The 16,294-nt window shown below is 38.7% G+C and overlaps 1 protein-coding gene across 1 annotated transcript in view; it reads left to right on the forward strand.

Moving 5' to 3' along the window:
• LOC133662492 (rab GDP dissociation inhibitor beta-like) overlaps positions 1 to 16,294 on the forward strand; it is a 32,581-nt gene that overhangs the window by 4,155 nt on the left and 12,132 nt on the right. Inside the window, exons 2-6 of the mRNA XM_062066538.1 lie at positions 7,295 to 7,402; positions 7,473 to 7,572; positions 15,415 to 15,549; positions 15,630 to 15,825; positions 15,896 to 16,027. Coding sequence (XP_061922522.1) covers positions 7,295 to 7,402; positions 7,473 to 7,572; positions 15,415 to 15,549; positions 15,630 to 15,825; positions 15,896 to 16,027 — 671 coding nt within the window. The remainder of the gene's footprint in view (positions 1 to 7,294; positions 7,403 to 7,472; positions 7,573 to 15,414; positions 15,550 to 15,629; positions 15,826 to 15,895; positions 16,028 to 16,294) is intronic.

A 16,294-nucleotide genomic window follows, 5' to 3' on the forward strand; every position in this document is an offset into this window, starting at 1 on the left:
TATATTATTATTGCAGATAAACTATGTTATTATTGCAGATAAACTATATTATTGTTAATATTATTTTGAGACCAAATGAACACTGATGAAATATTAATACATAATAATAATGCAAGTATACTCTTTAAATACCATAAACTTGTATTTCTTCTATATTTTAACATTGTAATTGAAATGTAATCTTTTGAATACAAAGTTAAATACAATTGACAATTAATACAAATAAAATACTATGTTAGCAAACTTTAGCACTTGATTAAAAATCACAACTAAAATCAATAAAATAGGTTTTGCTTCTGTTAAGGGGGACACACCTTCAAATATACACAACCAAAACAATAAATAATATGTCTAAATAAAGTTACTGTGACTAAATGTATCACGGTTATCATCATCATCCCTTTATTATTCAAAATGTACACACATGTATATTTGAACAGAGTTGTATTTTCTTTTTTAAATAACCAAAATAGACACACAATATACTTTCTTGGCAGAGGAAACATTAAATATTGTTCTGTCTTCATAACAGCCATTTATTTGTGAGTTTGAATATGTTTATCTTCTTCCATTTTCATTTTTAAATGTCTTCCAGTACAACATTAGTTGATCATTTCTTTAACTTCCGGTTTATGTGACATCATGCAAGTTCACTTCCTGTTTAAGACGGTTTCAACTTGACACTGTGGACTTTATATCCATCACTTTGCAAAAACAGCACAGCCTTTATCTTTAATGTGAATACTGTATCTTAAATGTTTATGTCAGTTTGAACCAAGTTTTATTGCAAAAAAACAAAACACATTCACAATGATTTCCGTTTGAAGAAGAAACATTATTGTAGATAAAACACTGTACTTGTATCCCCAGGTGCATGTCTTTGGAGGTGGGGGGGAGGCCTATCCTCAGGTGCAGGTTTTTGATGGGGGGGCCTATCCCCAGGTGCATGTGTTAGGTGGTGGTGGGCTATCCCCAGGTGCATGTGTTTGGTGGTGGGCTATCCCCAAGTGCATGTCTTTGGAGGTGGGAGAAAGCCGGAATACCCACGCAGTCAAACTTACTGTTGTTTTCCAATGGTGGTATTGTACCTTTTTTAATTAGCCGAGAAGGGAGCAACATAAATAAGTTACCAACCATGATTTATGAGCATTTTAAAATGGGCTCATCACATTTTCCATGTGATCAACTCAGGTTAAGGAGCTGTGACAAAACTACCTTAATGCATAAGTGGAATGAGCATTTGTGGTCATTGAGCAAAGGTATATGTGGTGTCATGTGATTTCACATGTCTTTATTGGCCTAACGTGTTACTAATTGAAAAGTGACTCTGGACTTTCTGTGCTTCCTGTTAACATGGCCTTAGGGAGGGAATCTCCATGTTTCAGAAAGTAGAACAGTCTTGCCTAGTTTGAACAAAAACACGTGTCCTCTTTTCCCACTGCTGTAAAATGTGGACTTTCTACTGTTTTGTTCAACTGGACTACATATAGGAATAAGACATTAGCTGCTGGTTACATACCCCAATCATCTAGTTTAGCTATTGTAGCATTTGATCCATTGGCACAGGATAGGCTAGCTACTAGTACACAGGTGTCAAACTCAAGGCCCGGGTGTCAGATCTGGCCTGCCACAGCCTGGAAATAATGTACTTCATCTTTCCTACTTAGGACTGCATACAGTTGCATGTCTTTTCAACTGAAATGTTATCTGATCATGCACAACAACATTAACATATATTCCAAACATTTGTTGTCAAATAAAAAGAAATGGTAGAATAACTGCTTGTCACCCTGACCTATGATGTTGAAGCTGTGGCTTTAAGTATGGCTGGGCGACATACCGGTTTTATAGTTAATACAGGTATATTTTGGGAGCTTTTTAATGACACTACGTTACAGCGACTGCACTAATGGCACCTGTTAGCAAGAAGTTATGATAGCTTGTCAAATATTGAACTACACCTGTGGACTGTAGTGTAGTGACTGAAGAGTAGACTTGTTAAAGAATACACAACACACCTGTGGACTGTAGTGTAGTGACTGAAGAGTAGACTTGTTAAAGAATACACACTACACCTGTGGACTGTAGTGTAGTGACTGAAGAGTAGACTTGTTAAAGAATACACACTACACCTGTGGACTGTAGTGTAGTGACTGAAGAGTAGACTTGTTAAAGAATACACAACACACCTGTGGACTGTAGTGTAGTGACTGAAGAGTAGACTTGTTAAAGAATACACAACACAAATAATGTGGGTGCTCTCAACACTGGTTATCTAGTCATAAAGCCCTGAGGAACTTTGAACATTGTTTTTAATATTCCAATATATATCAGATGCCGGCATTCAAAATAAAGATACGGCAGTATCAATTAGGGATGATGTTTGATAAGAAATTATCGAGTTCGAGCCTATTATCGAATCCTCTTATCGAACCGATTCCTTATCGATTCTCTTATCGGGTCCAGATAGGTTGTTGTATATGGAAAAAAACACACAATAATTGGTTTAACAAAAGCTCACTTTTATTATATAAGAAAACAATTGAATCTAATACATAAATAAATATTGACTGTTACCCCCCCTAAAAAAATAAAATAAAATAAATAAATATTGACTGTTGTTATTAGTATATTAAGTGGGATTTTTCAGAAAAACAAATATATACAGTAACACAGAAACAACCTGTCTCTGTGATCACTATAGGTGTATAAATAATAATATAGTGTTAAATAAAATCAGTCCCTTGGGCACAAAACTGAAAATAATACAGCTCTCCAAAAAGTGCACTTCTGCTGCTATTTGACATAACTGTTTGTTATGATGCTTTGACATTTTTGCACTTTATTTCTTTATTGAAAGAAACTTCTATGAAGAGAAAAGTTGTTTGCAAATGTGGTTACAATGCTAAAAAATGAAAAGTTAAAGCTAAAAAAAGAAATACACTTTATTGAGTTAACATTATTTCTTTATAGGGGGAAAGATGTTATGAGCTAGGGAATATAACAACTACACTACCCAGCATGCAACGGGAGTGACGAGCATTCGCGGTAGCCCCGAAAAGTGTTGTTGCATGTCGTCATGTAAGAATGAGGTTATGAGCACGCTGTGAAAGTAAACGTCAAGAACTAAGCCAACACGCCTCGTCTGCATTATTTATAATTAGACAGACAACACATATACAGTGTGATTTTGTTTTGTTTACAAGGAAAGAAAAACAAAAGTTCAAAAAGGGAGATGTGTTGTATATATATGTATGTGCTGCGGTTGCTTTAAGGAGGTGCTTTGCTCGCCTGGTTGCTATGTTTCCGGTTGGTCGTAAAAGTGTTGGTCATGTGTTTGTAGTCTGCTCAAATCTCTCAGTAAAGTTATTCATTGGATTATACCTTTTGTTTTGAACTTTATTACACTTTGGAGCGCTTTTTCCCGTCCATTTTTTTCCTGCTTTCGCTATCTGCGCCTAATGACTGAGCTACATGACGTCATTTCTTGTGATGTCACACGGAGCATTTCTGGTCGGGACGGGATTCGTTCCGAGGGATTCGAATAAAGAACCAACTCTTTTTCTTTACTATAGTGGTCTCGATAACGGGTACCGGTTCTCAAAAAGGGATTCGAGTCCGAGAACTCGGTTCTTTTCTTATCGAACAACCGGGAAAACCGGTTTCGACTATCATCCCTAGTATCAATATTGCCCCCCACCCCACCCCCCCTCCACACTCCTGATTGTAAATAATGTAAATAATTCAATGTGATTATCTTGTGTGATGACTGTATTATGATGATAGTATATATGATAGTATATATCTGTATCATGAATCAATTTAAGTGGACCCCGACTTAAACAAGTTGAAAAACTTATTCGGGTGTTACCATTTAGTGGTCAATTGTACGGAATATGTACTTCACTGTGCAACCTACTAATAAAAGTCTCAATCAATCAATCAATCAATCAAAGTGATGCGCACTGACGCGCTGGGTCGGCTAACCAGTAGGACATGTTTTTAACCTTCGTCTTGCATGGTGTTCCCCAGATTGCCAACATACCTGTGGCGGTGGGGCGTGGTCAACAGGACATAATCATATCATTTGCATAATTCTATGATGCATATACTGTATTTTCTTTAAAAAGGCAAAACAATGTATACATGTTAATTACTATTAACAAACTTTTTCTTACTTATTTTTGATCTGTTTTCCAACTGTTGCTGCCTAATGTACAGTGTACTTTGTTGAGAATTTTACAAGTTTCTAGAGACTTCTCCAATCCTTTTAGTGACGTTTTCTTTATCAAAAAGGACTAGTAACAAATCTAAAATCTTTTTCAAGTGTTATTGTACTGGTGTTTAGAGACTTTACTTGAGTCGCTTCATGTCTGCGATGTACAGCAAGAGCTTGCTTTGCCTTTTTCTCCTCAACAAGCACCTCAGTCCTCTAAATATTTGCACATATTGTAGGTGGCCGTCCACTGTTACATCTGGGATATAATAAAGTATGTCCAAAACGCAGACATGCTCCACACAATCCCAGTATAGGCGTAATATGATCAAACTGTCTTGTTCTTGTCAAAAGTCTAGCAGCCGCATTTTGTACCAACTGTAATCTTTTAATGCTAGACATAGAGAGACCCCAAAATAATACGTTACAGTAATTGAGACGAGACAGATTTTGACAATATTACGGAGATGAAAGAAGGCTGTATTAGTAACATACGTAATGTGCTGCTCAAACAAGAGAGTTGAGTCGAAAATAATGCTGAGATTTTTCACCGAGTCGGTTTGTACAATTGTTTTATTATTGAATTTCAAAGTGCTATCCTTAAACAAGTGTCTGAGTCTTGCAGGGCTGATATTCAACATTTCCCTTTTCTTAGCCTTTCCATGCATGAAGTTGCTGGACATCCATTGTTTAATTTAATTTAGACACGCCTCATGAGGACTATAATATGGTGTGTTGGTCATCTTCAGGGGCATGTAGAGTTGGGTGTCACCAGCATAACTAACACGTATGATGTCACCTGTAGATGCTGAACAGTTGGGCCAAGAAGCCAAGCCCGCACGTTACCTTAACATACTCTGAGGTCACACTGTTATGGAATATGCACTGCATCCTGTCAGTAAGATAGGAGTTAAACCAAGACAAGGCTTAGTCTGACATACCAATACGTGCTTTGATACGTTATAATAGAATGTTATGATCGACGGTATGGAAAACATCACTGAAATCAAATAGCAGCAACAGGGTTGACACATCACAATCCATAGTTAGCTACAAATCATTCCTCACTTTTGCGAGGGCTATCTAATTAGAGTAAATTGCCTTGAACCCCAACTGCAAGGGTTCACAAATATTGTTAAACGCTAAGTGTTCATTTAGTTGTTGCGCAATAAGGATTTCTAGGATAAACGACAGGTCTGTATTTAGCAGAAAGTCAGAATGGAGGTTATGATAAGTAACTGCTGTTTTGAATGCTAAGGGAACAGTTGTTGCGTACATGTTACGTACATTGTGTAAGTTGTTTACGTATGCAAGGTGAAAAATAAAGCTAACATAAATCCACGCTGATGTACGTGTCTCTTCTACTTTAACAGCCATAACCAGATAAGAACCCCCCAAATGTATTACACGATATATATCCATTCATACATTATATTACTTTAATGTTTTTTACGTTTAAAAATAACAAATTTTTAAGGTGTGGCGGCTTTTATTTTGCCATGGCGGGCCACCACAGTCAATTACATGTAGGGGAAACCCTGCTATGTTTCTCTAATTCGCTAGGTGTTGTCTGATTCTTCTTCTTAACACTAACTTTTTGAGTTCCGCTGGATGGAGGGCAGGATTGTGTCGATCTCCGGCTGTGGACCGTAAATAATGAAGTAGTAACTTCAACAGGCTGGTAACTCAAATGTACGGTATGCTCGCAACTTAATAGCATTACAAAAAGCCGAGAGACAGCTGGTTTCAGTTGAGGTTTTTTCTCTTCACCATCGCAAGAACTTTTGACATTTTAAACATCCTCAGGAGTCCAAGGTTTTAAAGGCATTGCAAGTGAAAGTGCAATTGTATTGCAACATTCCATCGCTGCAAATTGTAATAAGGTATTGTTTTTTCAAGTGCAAAAATAACAACCGTAAATGTGTAAGCTATTCTTCTGGCATTCCTATTTTGTTAGTACAGTCTGACAGGATGTCTTGCACAAGGGATCTTATTGTGAAGGCCAAAAGTGATCCTTTGGTTTTTCTAGCGCACTTGATGACAGTGTAGGGAGATGAAGATGTAACTTCTCGTCCTAATGAGCTTGCAGCACGTATATTACAAGACTCAATGATAATTAGGGTCAATCAAAATAGTATCATAATCATACCCAGGTGTAGTTGGCTTCCAGCCGGCGAGTGCGGGGGAAAATATGTGCCCACAAAAGTTGTGATGGCTTCATTACTTTGTTCAGAATCCATTCAACACGTCCACGATTCTTGCAATATATTATTTGGTATATCAATTGTAATAAAACCTTTTCAAAACAGGTTACTGCTGGTGTACCCCTTAAAAGCGCAGTGTTAGACTAAAAAAAAAAGTGTTTTTTTAATTTGATTTCCAAAAACTGTTAATCTAGTAAAAAAAATAGCGCAACTTCTACCCAATCCCAGCTCTACCAATATTTAGGATCAAAATTGATTGGGAAAACATAAAAATACAATACTTAAAAAAAGTGAAAGAAATAGTGTTGCGACAAACCTGAGAGGTGGAAATGAATTCTTGGATTTTCTAAAACGCTCTTGTTGTACAGGGATGCTGAGATCCAGACTATTTTTTAAACACTCCTTTCTATCTAATAGGGCATTAGGGATAATGTGGTGTAAGCACAGCATTATTTCCTCTTCCTATTGACACACCCATCTTCTTTCAACCTTGCACACACCAACAGTAGCAATAATAACAGTAATCATAGTTGTTTCTTTTTAATCCAAAATTGTTTTGAAACAAATTAAACGTGCTAAAAAATAGACCTTTTTTTTTATAATTTCAAATCGATTCATGAATAATTTTAATTGATTTAGGATCGCAATAAATAAAAATCGCAATGTGGATGTTCATTAATTTTTTTTGAGCACCCCTGATTGTTAGCAGTTCCATATTTGTTGAGCTGCTCCAAAAAATGTATTCATGTTAGGTTAAGCTGTCCAAAAAAGTCGGTGGTAAATGTGCTAAATTACTGCCCTGGATAACCTCACATGTGTTTTTATAGTACTAATGTGTACTTTAATCATAACGTGCTGTGCTCTTCTTCAACAGGAATGTATCTTATGTGGAATCATGTCTGTGAAGGGCAAAAAGGTTCTACACATGGACCGCAACTCCTACTACGGCGGTGAGAGCGCCTCCATCACACCTTTGGAAGATGTAAGTTGCTTGCATTGAATTAGAATATCAGGAGAGCAGTACAAATAATAGATGTTCCTTCTCCCCGTAGCTCTTCAAACGCTTTAACCTTCCTGGCAAACCTCCCGAGTCCATGGGAAGAAGTCGGGACTGGAATGTGGACCTCGTCCCAAAATTCCTATTGGCCAATGGTATGCCTTACTCCACTGCAATGACAATCACATAAGTATCATTTGCCTTGTGGTAATAATGACATGCTTTTGGTCCTGATGCAAACTGCATTTACATTAGAGGATTTGCCTTTTTGGAAAATGCCAAGCTCTTGTTTTCAGATATTGCATTTGGACACTGGAGTGTGGACCATTGTCCTGTAGGTTGTATTCAGTCACATGACTTTTCAACGCAAGGTAAAGAAACCCAACAACATGGCTGTTCTGCAGCAAACAGAGTATGCAAGGCGCCTAAATATTTCCATTAAAAGCAGATACGAGCAAAAAATCAAACAATACAATGCAATAGATCACTAAACTTAATATCAAAAAAAGTTATCTGTCGGCGCGTTCCCAGACTTATCAAACAATGGTGTGCTCCAGGCATAATTCTACACCACAAAACAGATGCAAAGTTGGAAAAGCTTGGAGGTCTAGAACTTCTTTGTGCGTGGCTGGGTCAGGGAAATTGCTATCAAGGCTCTCCTGGATAAATATGCATTGTTTTTGCTCGGGTAAGGTTGTATTTCATGATTTAACTTTGCATCTTGAGAGGACACGTCCTTGTAAGCAAACTGCAAGTAGCACTCCAGTGTTTTGCCACTATGCTAACCACTAGGGCTGGGAATCTTTGGGTGTCCCACGATTCGATTCAAAATCGATTCTTGGGGTCACGATTCGATTCAGAATCTATTTTTTTTTTCAATTCAACACGATTCTCGATTCAAAAACTATTTTTTTTTTAATGAAAACAATACACAACAATACCATAATAATGCAATACGATTTCAAAACAAAACCCGACCCAGCAACATTCAGAATAGCAATAAACAGAGCAATTGAGGACACACAAACATGACACGGAACAATCTAAAAGTAGTGAGACAAAAATGAATATTATCAACAACAGTATCAATATTAGTAACAATTTCAACATAGCAGTGATTAAAAATCCCTCATTGATATTATCATTACAAACATTAATTAAAAAAATTAACAATAGTGTCGCAGTGGCTTACACTTGCATCGCATCTCATAAACTAAATGTCTAATGATAATGTCAATGAGGGATTTTTAATCACTGCTATGTTGAAATTGTAACTAATATTGATACTGTTGTTGATAATATTCATTTTTGTTTCACTACTTTTGGTTTGCTCCGTGTCATGTTTGTGTCTCCTCTCAATTGCTCTGTTTATTGCACTTCTGAGTGTTGCTGGGTCGGGTTTGCTTTTGGAATTGGATTGCATTGTTATGGTATTGCTGTGTATTGTTTTGTTGGATTGATTAATTTAAAAAAAAATAATAATAATTTAAAAAATATATATAAAAAAAAAAAATCGATTTTTTAAAAATGAGAATCGATTCTGAATCGCACAACGTGAGAATCGCGATTTGAATTCGAATCGATTTTTTCCCACACCCCTACTAACCACTATAAAGAGACAACACTGAAGACCTGGCTTCTGTAACTGCAAGGCCGTTTGTTGCACGTGTCGCTCTCCGTCTTTATCAAAATAGAACTATTAGTCCTATAAGTCAATGAACTGGCGATAAATAGACATGAAGTTGCCATGTGCATACTTCAAGTGCATTCATGCCTTTCATCGCTCTCAGCGGCTACGCACTACGCACGTTTGTGCCATAGTGGAATGAAAATGTGAATTTTCTTGTCCTTCATGAAGTGCAGTGTCGGTGCTACACATTTTCAAAATGGGGTCCCAGGGACCCCATCAAGTCATAAAAATGGGGTCCCACAGTAAATTTTGGGGTCCCACTTTTTTGTAAGCGTTTTGAAAACAAATGATAAATGAATGCATTATCCTGTTATATCTTACATTCTATATTGTGTCTTGCAAAAAGGTTGTCATAAACGTTACTTCAATCATTAAAAAAAATAATACAAAAGAAAACACATTTTTATGCGAATGTAAATTTATTCAGTTATAAACATTCATTCATTTTCTTCTTTCCCTCAAGGATCTAAACTTTAAAGCCGTCTGTATTTTTTTCTATATTCTCATTTAATAAGTTGTAGGTGTATTTATTTCAGTATAAAAGTGTCAAAAGTTTTTTGCTTGGGTCATGAAATGATGATAATGGTGTGCCAGGGCATACATGCATATGACAAATGTAAACGATTATTCTCACCAGTATGTAGATCATCAGTCCTTTAAAAAAATGCCACATCTACACTTTTATGGTGATGGCCATAAGATGTGTGTTCCCCTTTAAGAATGGCGGTATGTGAGGTGTGTAAGTGAGTGGTCACGTTAGGAGAGGGAGCGCTAGCATGTTAAAGGCCTACTGAAATGATTTTTTTTTATTTAAACGGGGATAGCAGATCTATTCTATGTGTCATACTTGATCATTTCGCGATATTGCCATATTTTTGCTGAAAGGATTTAGTATAGAACAACGACGATAAAGATTGCAACTTTTGGTATCTGATAAAAAAAAGGCTTGCACCTACCGGAAGTAGCGTGACGTAGTCAGGTGAACATATACGCAAAGTTCCCTATTGTTTACAATGATGGCCGCATGAAGTGAGAGAGATTCGGACCGAGAAAGCGACAATTTCCCCATTAATTTGAGCGAGGATGAAAGATTTGTGGATGAGTAAAGTGCAAGTGAAGGACTAGTGGGGAGTTGAAGCTATTCAGATAGGGAAGATGCTGTGAGAGCCGGGGGTGACCTGATATTCAGCTGGGAATGACTACAACAGTAAATAAACACAAGACATATATATACTCTATTAGCCACAACACAACCAGGCTTATATTTAATATGCCACAAATTAATCCTGCATAAAAACACCTGCGTGTTTGTTATGCTAGCTCCTAGCTCCTCTGCTAGCTCCTAGCTCCATAGAACACGCCAATACAATTCAAACACCTGATCAACACACACAATCACTCAGCCCAAAAGACCGTTTACCTAACCCAAGGTTCATAAAGCTTATATATTTTTAAAAAGTTACGTACGTGACGCGCACATACGGTCAAGTTATCGAATGTTTAGCAGCCAAGGCTGCATACTCACGGTACCTGATATTCAGCTGGGAATGACTACAACAGTAAATAAACACAAGACATATATATACTCTATTAGCCACAACACAACCAGGCTTATATTTAATATGCCACAAATTAATCCTGCATAATAACACCTGCGTGTTTGTTATGCTAGCTCCTAGCTCCTCTGCTAGCTCCTAGCTCCATAGAACACGCCAATACAATTCAAACACCTGATCAACACACACAATCACTCAGCCCAAAAGACCGTTCACCTAACCCAAGGTTCATAAAGCTTATATATTTTTAAAAAGTTACGTACGTGACGCGCACGTACGGTACGGTACGTGTTATGCTAGCTCATAGCTCCTCTGCTAGCTCCTAGCTCCATAGAACACGCCAATACAATTCAAACACATGATCAACACACACAATCACTCAGCCCAAAAGACCGTTCACCTAACCCAAGGTTCATAAAGCTTATATATTTTAAAAAAGTTACGTACATACGCAAAAAAAAGCCAAAGCTGCATACTCACAGTAGCACGTCTGCGTCTTTGTCATCCAAATCAAAGTAATCCTGGTAAGAGTCTGTGTTGTCCCAGTTCTCTACAGGCGTCTGTGTATCCAAATCAAAAGTCCTCCTGGTTAGAGTCTCTGTTATCCGAGTTCTTCCATCTTGACTGCATCTTTCGGGAATGTAAACAAAGAAGCGCCGGCTGTGTACTGTTGTGGCTGACTACGTTCGAAAAATACGTCCATTTCGCACCGACAACTTTCTTCTTTGCTTGCTCGGCTTCCTTCTCTATAATGCAATGAACATGATTGAAACAGATTCACGAACACAGATGTCCAGAATACTGTGGAATTATGAAATGAAAACAGAGCTTTTTCGTATCGGCTTCAATGTGGAAGGCATACCCGTGTTCGCCGGGCTACGTCACACGCATACGTCATCCTCAGAGGCGTTTCGAACCGGAAGTTTAGCGGCAAATTTAAAATGTCACTTTATAAGTTAACCCGGCCGTATTGGCATGTGTTATAATGTTAAGATTTCATCATTGATATATAAACTATCAGACTGCGTGGTCGGTAGTAGTGGGTTTCAGTAGGCCTTTAAGGAGTGTTACTAGCATGGTGCATGTCCGCTTAGTTTTGTGGAAAACGTCAATAAAGACTTGTAACAAATCGGCATTCCCACCAAAGAGCGGAATTGTAGGCACCCACTGCCAGGTAAAGTAGAGGGTGTTCCCTCCAACAATATATCTGTCCTGGAGGGAAGGTCTCCCCCGCGCTCCTGGACCACGGTGTGGGAGCAGACAAGCAGGAAAGGTGCAAAATGATGTTTCTTGGTGCCTGGTGAGGCTGCATCTTTGAATATCAGTGCACCCGCTCGTAAAGGTCTTCTTTTAATTAGCCGTGCAAAACATCTTTCCGTTGTCATAAGTCAGCCATTTGCTCATTGAAGCTTCGCTTCTTGGGTTTATTGCTCGCCATGACCAAAACTATAACACGCGGGAGTCCTAATACCGCACATGCAGTAATTATGATCGATAAAACTTTCAATGAATCAAAATGTAAGAAATTGCACCGGAAAGTGCATTACTTTGAAGTCAACCAATAATTAGTAATAATTAATAATTTGACCCAGCAAATATAAGCCAAAAAAAAACACAGGCGGAAAGCGATTATTGATTTAAAAAGAAAAAAAGTAAAAATCTGCGGACTTCCGGAAATTCACATCTCCTGATTTCAATGCTTAAAAAGACACAAAAAGTGCGTTAACGCCAACACTGTAGTATCTGAGGCTAGCGTCACAGTGCAACTAGTTATCATGTATGGACAAAATGATGACAATAGCAAATGCCAGCACACACACCAGTGTGGAACATGATGAGACTCTCGTCACTGAGGAGTCAGTTTGCCAAATGTGTTTGAATACAACAAACCAGCACGCCTACTTTACAGAACACTGGAATAAAAAATGTGATATCAAATAATATCAAGAAGATAATACTCAAATGGGAAAGACTAAACGTCAAAAGTGTATCAAACACAAAGTGATCACTGCATTCTTCCACTCTGCTCCCTTGGACTGAGCGCTATTTTTGAGAGCCACTTTTCTTGTCGTCGTCTCATAGAATCTTGACGTCTTTCACCCTTTTTGATTGCCCTTTATCTTTTTTGTAATTTCAACGGTTCTAACAGCCTAAAACAACACAAGCAAAGGGCCTTTTTCTGCGAGAAAGGCAAAATGCGGCCCAAGAGGTGCTGGCCTAACCACCACTTGAAGCCTCACATATTTCAGGTGAATACAACCTATTGGCAGGGTTGGACATTTGAGTAAATGTCCTTGATGGATTGGCTAAAATCCAGTAAGAAACTGCACTTTTGTTGGGAATGTTGCCTATAGTTTGCAATCATTATGAAAGACATGACGGATGGATTTTTAAAAAATGCATTTCAACTTGTAAACAAAAGTCCATTTACAGCAGAGCCAAAGGGAGCTCCTCTATTCCGCCCATAAAATGCAATAAATAACCATTCAAAAAGCACCAACAATACTCCATTTACATGTGGTGATATTATTATAAGCGCTAACGCAGACAAACTATTTCACTACCGTGAGTGCCAATGTTTACATGGAGTGGTCTTCTGTTTCCTCACTTCCTTGCTCCCTGCAAGTTTATCGTAGATTATAATTCACGCATCTCACCTGGACGGAAGAAGTCTGAGTAGGTATTCCGACAAGTTACACTTTGACAGCCATTTAGGACCTGGAACTGACGAGAACGACACAAAAAGACGCTTGGTCCTTTTCTTTGTGAGGATTATAAGTCATTTTTCACCATGAAAGGGAATATATGAACATCCTATCAGTCGACATCCTAATGACAGCAGACATTGTACAGTAAGTGATGTTTTATGTTTGTTGGCGCTCATGAAGTCTGCAGTGAGTAATAATCAGAGATGCGTTTTTAAATTAATGCTTAAAATGATCAAAATGCATAAATATTACATATTTATATAAATGTTTTACTCCATTACTTAAATCATGTATATAAAACCTCAATGGAGGTGTTTGGATGTTTTTAAAGGCCTACTGAAAGCCACTACTAGCGACCACGCAGTCAGATAGTTTATATATCAATGATGAAATCTTAACATTGCAACACATGCCAATACGGCCGGGTTAACTTATAAAGTGCAATTTTAAATTTCCCGGGAAATATCCGGCTGAAAACGTCCCGGTATGATGACGTTTGCGCGTGACGTCACGGATTGTGCGGAAGTATTGGGACACCATTGTGTCCCAATTTAAACAGCTCTGTTTTCATCGCAAAATTCCACAGTTTTCTGGACATCTGTGTTGGTGAATCTTTTGCAATTTGTTTATTGGACAATGAAGACAGCAAAGAAGAAAGCTGTAGGTGGGATCGGTGTATTAGCGGCTGGCTGCAGCAACACAACCAGGAGGACTTTGAGTTGGATAGCAGACGCGCTACCGTGAGTACGCAGCTTTCTTCCAAACATTTGATCGCTTGCCCGTCCGTGCGTGCCGCTATGTGCATGTCACGTACGTGACTTTGGGGAAATATATGTGCTGTATGAACTTTGCGGAAGTGAACGGTACTTTGGGCTGTGGGATTGAGTGTGTTGTGCGGGTGTTTGATTTGTATTGGCGGTTATATGGACGGGAGGGGGGAGGTGTTTGTTATGCGCGATTCATTTGTGGCATATTAAATATAAGCCTGGTTGTGTTGTGGCTAATAGAGTATATATATGTCTTGTGTTTATTTACTGTTTTAGTCATTCCCAGCTGAACATCAGGTCACCCCCGCCTCTCACAGCATCTTCTTCTGAATCGCTTCCACTGCCCTCTAATCTTTCACTTTCACTTTCCTCATCCACGAATCTTTCATCCTCGCTCAAATTAATGGGGTAATCGTCGCTTTCTCGGTCCGAATCGCTCACGCTGCTGGCGTCCATGATTGAAAACAATGGCAGATGTGAGGAGCTGTCACGTCAAATTTCTTCCCCCCTACAACCCCCCCATTTACTTCCGTGGTCATGTTTCCTATGTCCGCGAGTCAAATGTGCATTCAGTCAGGAATATCCTCAAGTTAATTTGTCCTATTAATACAGACGTTTTGTTAACGCTATATTATTAAAAAAATAAAAAACAATTATGGGATGACGTCTGTATTAATCGGACAAATTAACTTGAGGATATTCCTGACTGAAGGCACATTTGACTCGTGGACATAGGAAACATGACCACGGAAGTAAATGGGGGGGGTTTGAAGGGGGGAAGAAATTTGGCGTGACAGAGCTCTTCAACCTGTGACGTCACGCTACTTCCGGTACAGGCAAGGCTTTGTTTATCAGCGACCAAAAGTTGCAAACTTTTATCGTCGATGTTCTCTACTAAATCCTTTCAGCAAAAATATGGCAATATCGCGTAATGATCAAGTATGACACATAGAATGGATCTGCTATCCCCGTTTAAATAAAAAAATCTCATTTCAGCAGGCCTTTAAGGACTTTGTAGGCGGAATTGTGCGGCTTTCATTGTAAGCAAACTTTTGATGGCATTTATTTCATAGTTAGACAGGGAACAAAACATCCATCGTCATGTCTTTCATAATGATTGTAAACGATGGGCACAATTCCAAAGAAAAGTGCAGTTCCCCTTTTAAGCGACAGGAGGAGTTTGTGTCTTTCATGTTCACATCACCGCTTTTGTGGTTGGTAGGGGATCAACTGCTTCCCACTGTATATTTAGCATCAATTGGCCATCTTTTCTCAGGCCAACTGGTCCGAATGCTGCTGATCACCCAGGTGACCCGTTATCTGGATTTCAAAGTCATTGAGGGCAGCTATGTGTACAAGGCAGGCAAAATCTACAAAGTCCCCTCCACAGAGACTGAAGCTCTGGCGTCCAGTAAGTGCCTGGAGAAAGGAGAAAGCAAATAGCAGCATGGTGTATTTGCTTGTGTCTAAACTCTCCTTCACTCTCTTGAGGTCTGATGGGGCTGTTCGAGAAACGACGCTTCAAAAACTTCCTCGTCTTTGTTTCCAACTTTGACGAAAACAACCCCAAGACCATGGAGGGTTTTGATAGCCAGACGAAGATGAGGGAAGTCTTTAAAAAGTTTAACCTGAGCAGTGATGTCGTCGACTTCATTGGCCACTCCCTCGCTCTCTACCGCACAGATGAGTCAGTAGTCCTTGTTTGAATGAGTCCTCATTGGTGCTGGTAATGTACAACTCTCTCTCTCTCTGCTTAGTTACTTGGATATGTCCTGCATCCACACAATACAGAGGATTAAGCTTTACAGCGAGTCTCTGGCCAGATATGGCAAGAGCCCATACCTCTACCCGCTGTACGGCTTGGGAGAACTGCCACAAGGCTTTGCCAGGTAGGTTTCTACCCTCAATCATCTACTAGGGGTGCACAGAAAACTAGATTCACATCTGTATCGCGATTCGTATTCATCTGGATTCTAAATGAAAAGAACACCATTCTAATTTTCAAAAATCGACAAAAAGACAACAACAAAATAAGTTTACTGTAGAGCATGCTGCTTCTATACAATATACAAAATAAGACATATAGTGAAGGGAGTCCTTAGTTTTCTGAAACTGTGGCCCCCAAACATTTTTGTTGATTATCCTTGGTCACAAGT

This window comes from Entelurus aequoreus, linkage group LG12 (genome assembly GCF_033978785.1).
Source record: "Entelurus aequoreus isolate RoL-2023_Sb linkage group LG12, RoL_Eaeq_v1.1, whole genome shotgun sequence".
NCBI classification, from domain to species: domain Eukaryota; kingdom Metazoa; phylum Chordata; class Actinopteri; order Syngnathiformes; family Syngnathidae; genus Entelurus; species Entelurus aequoreus.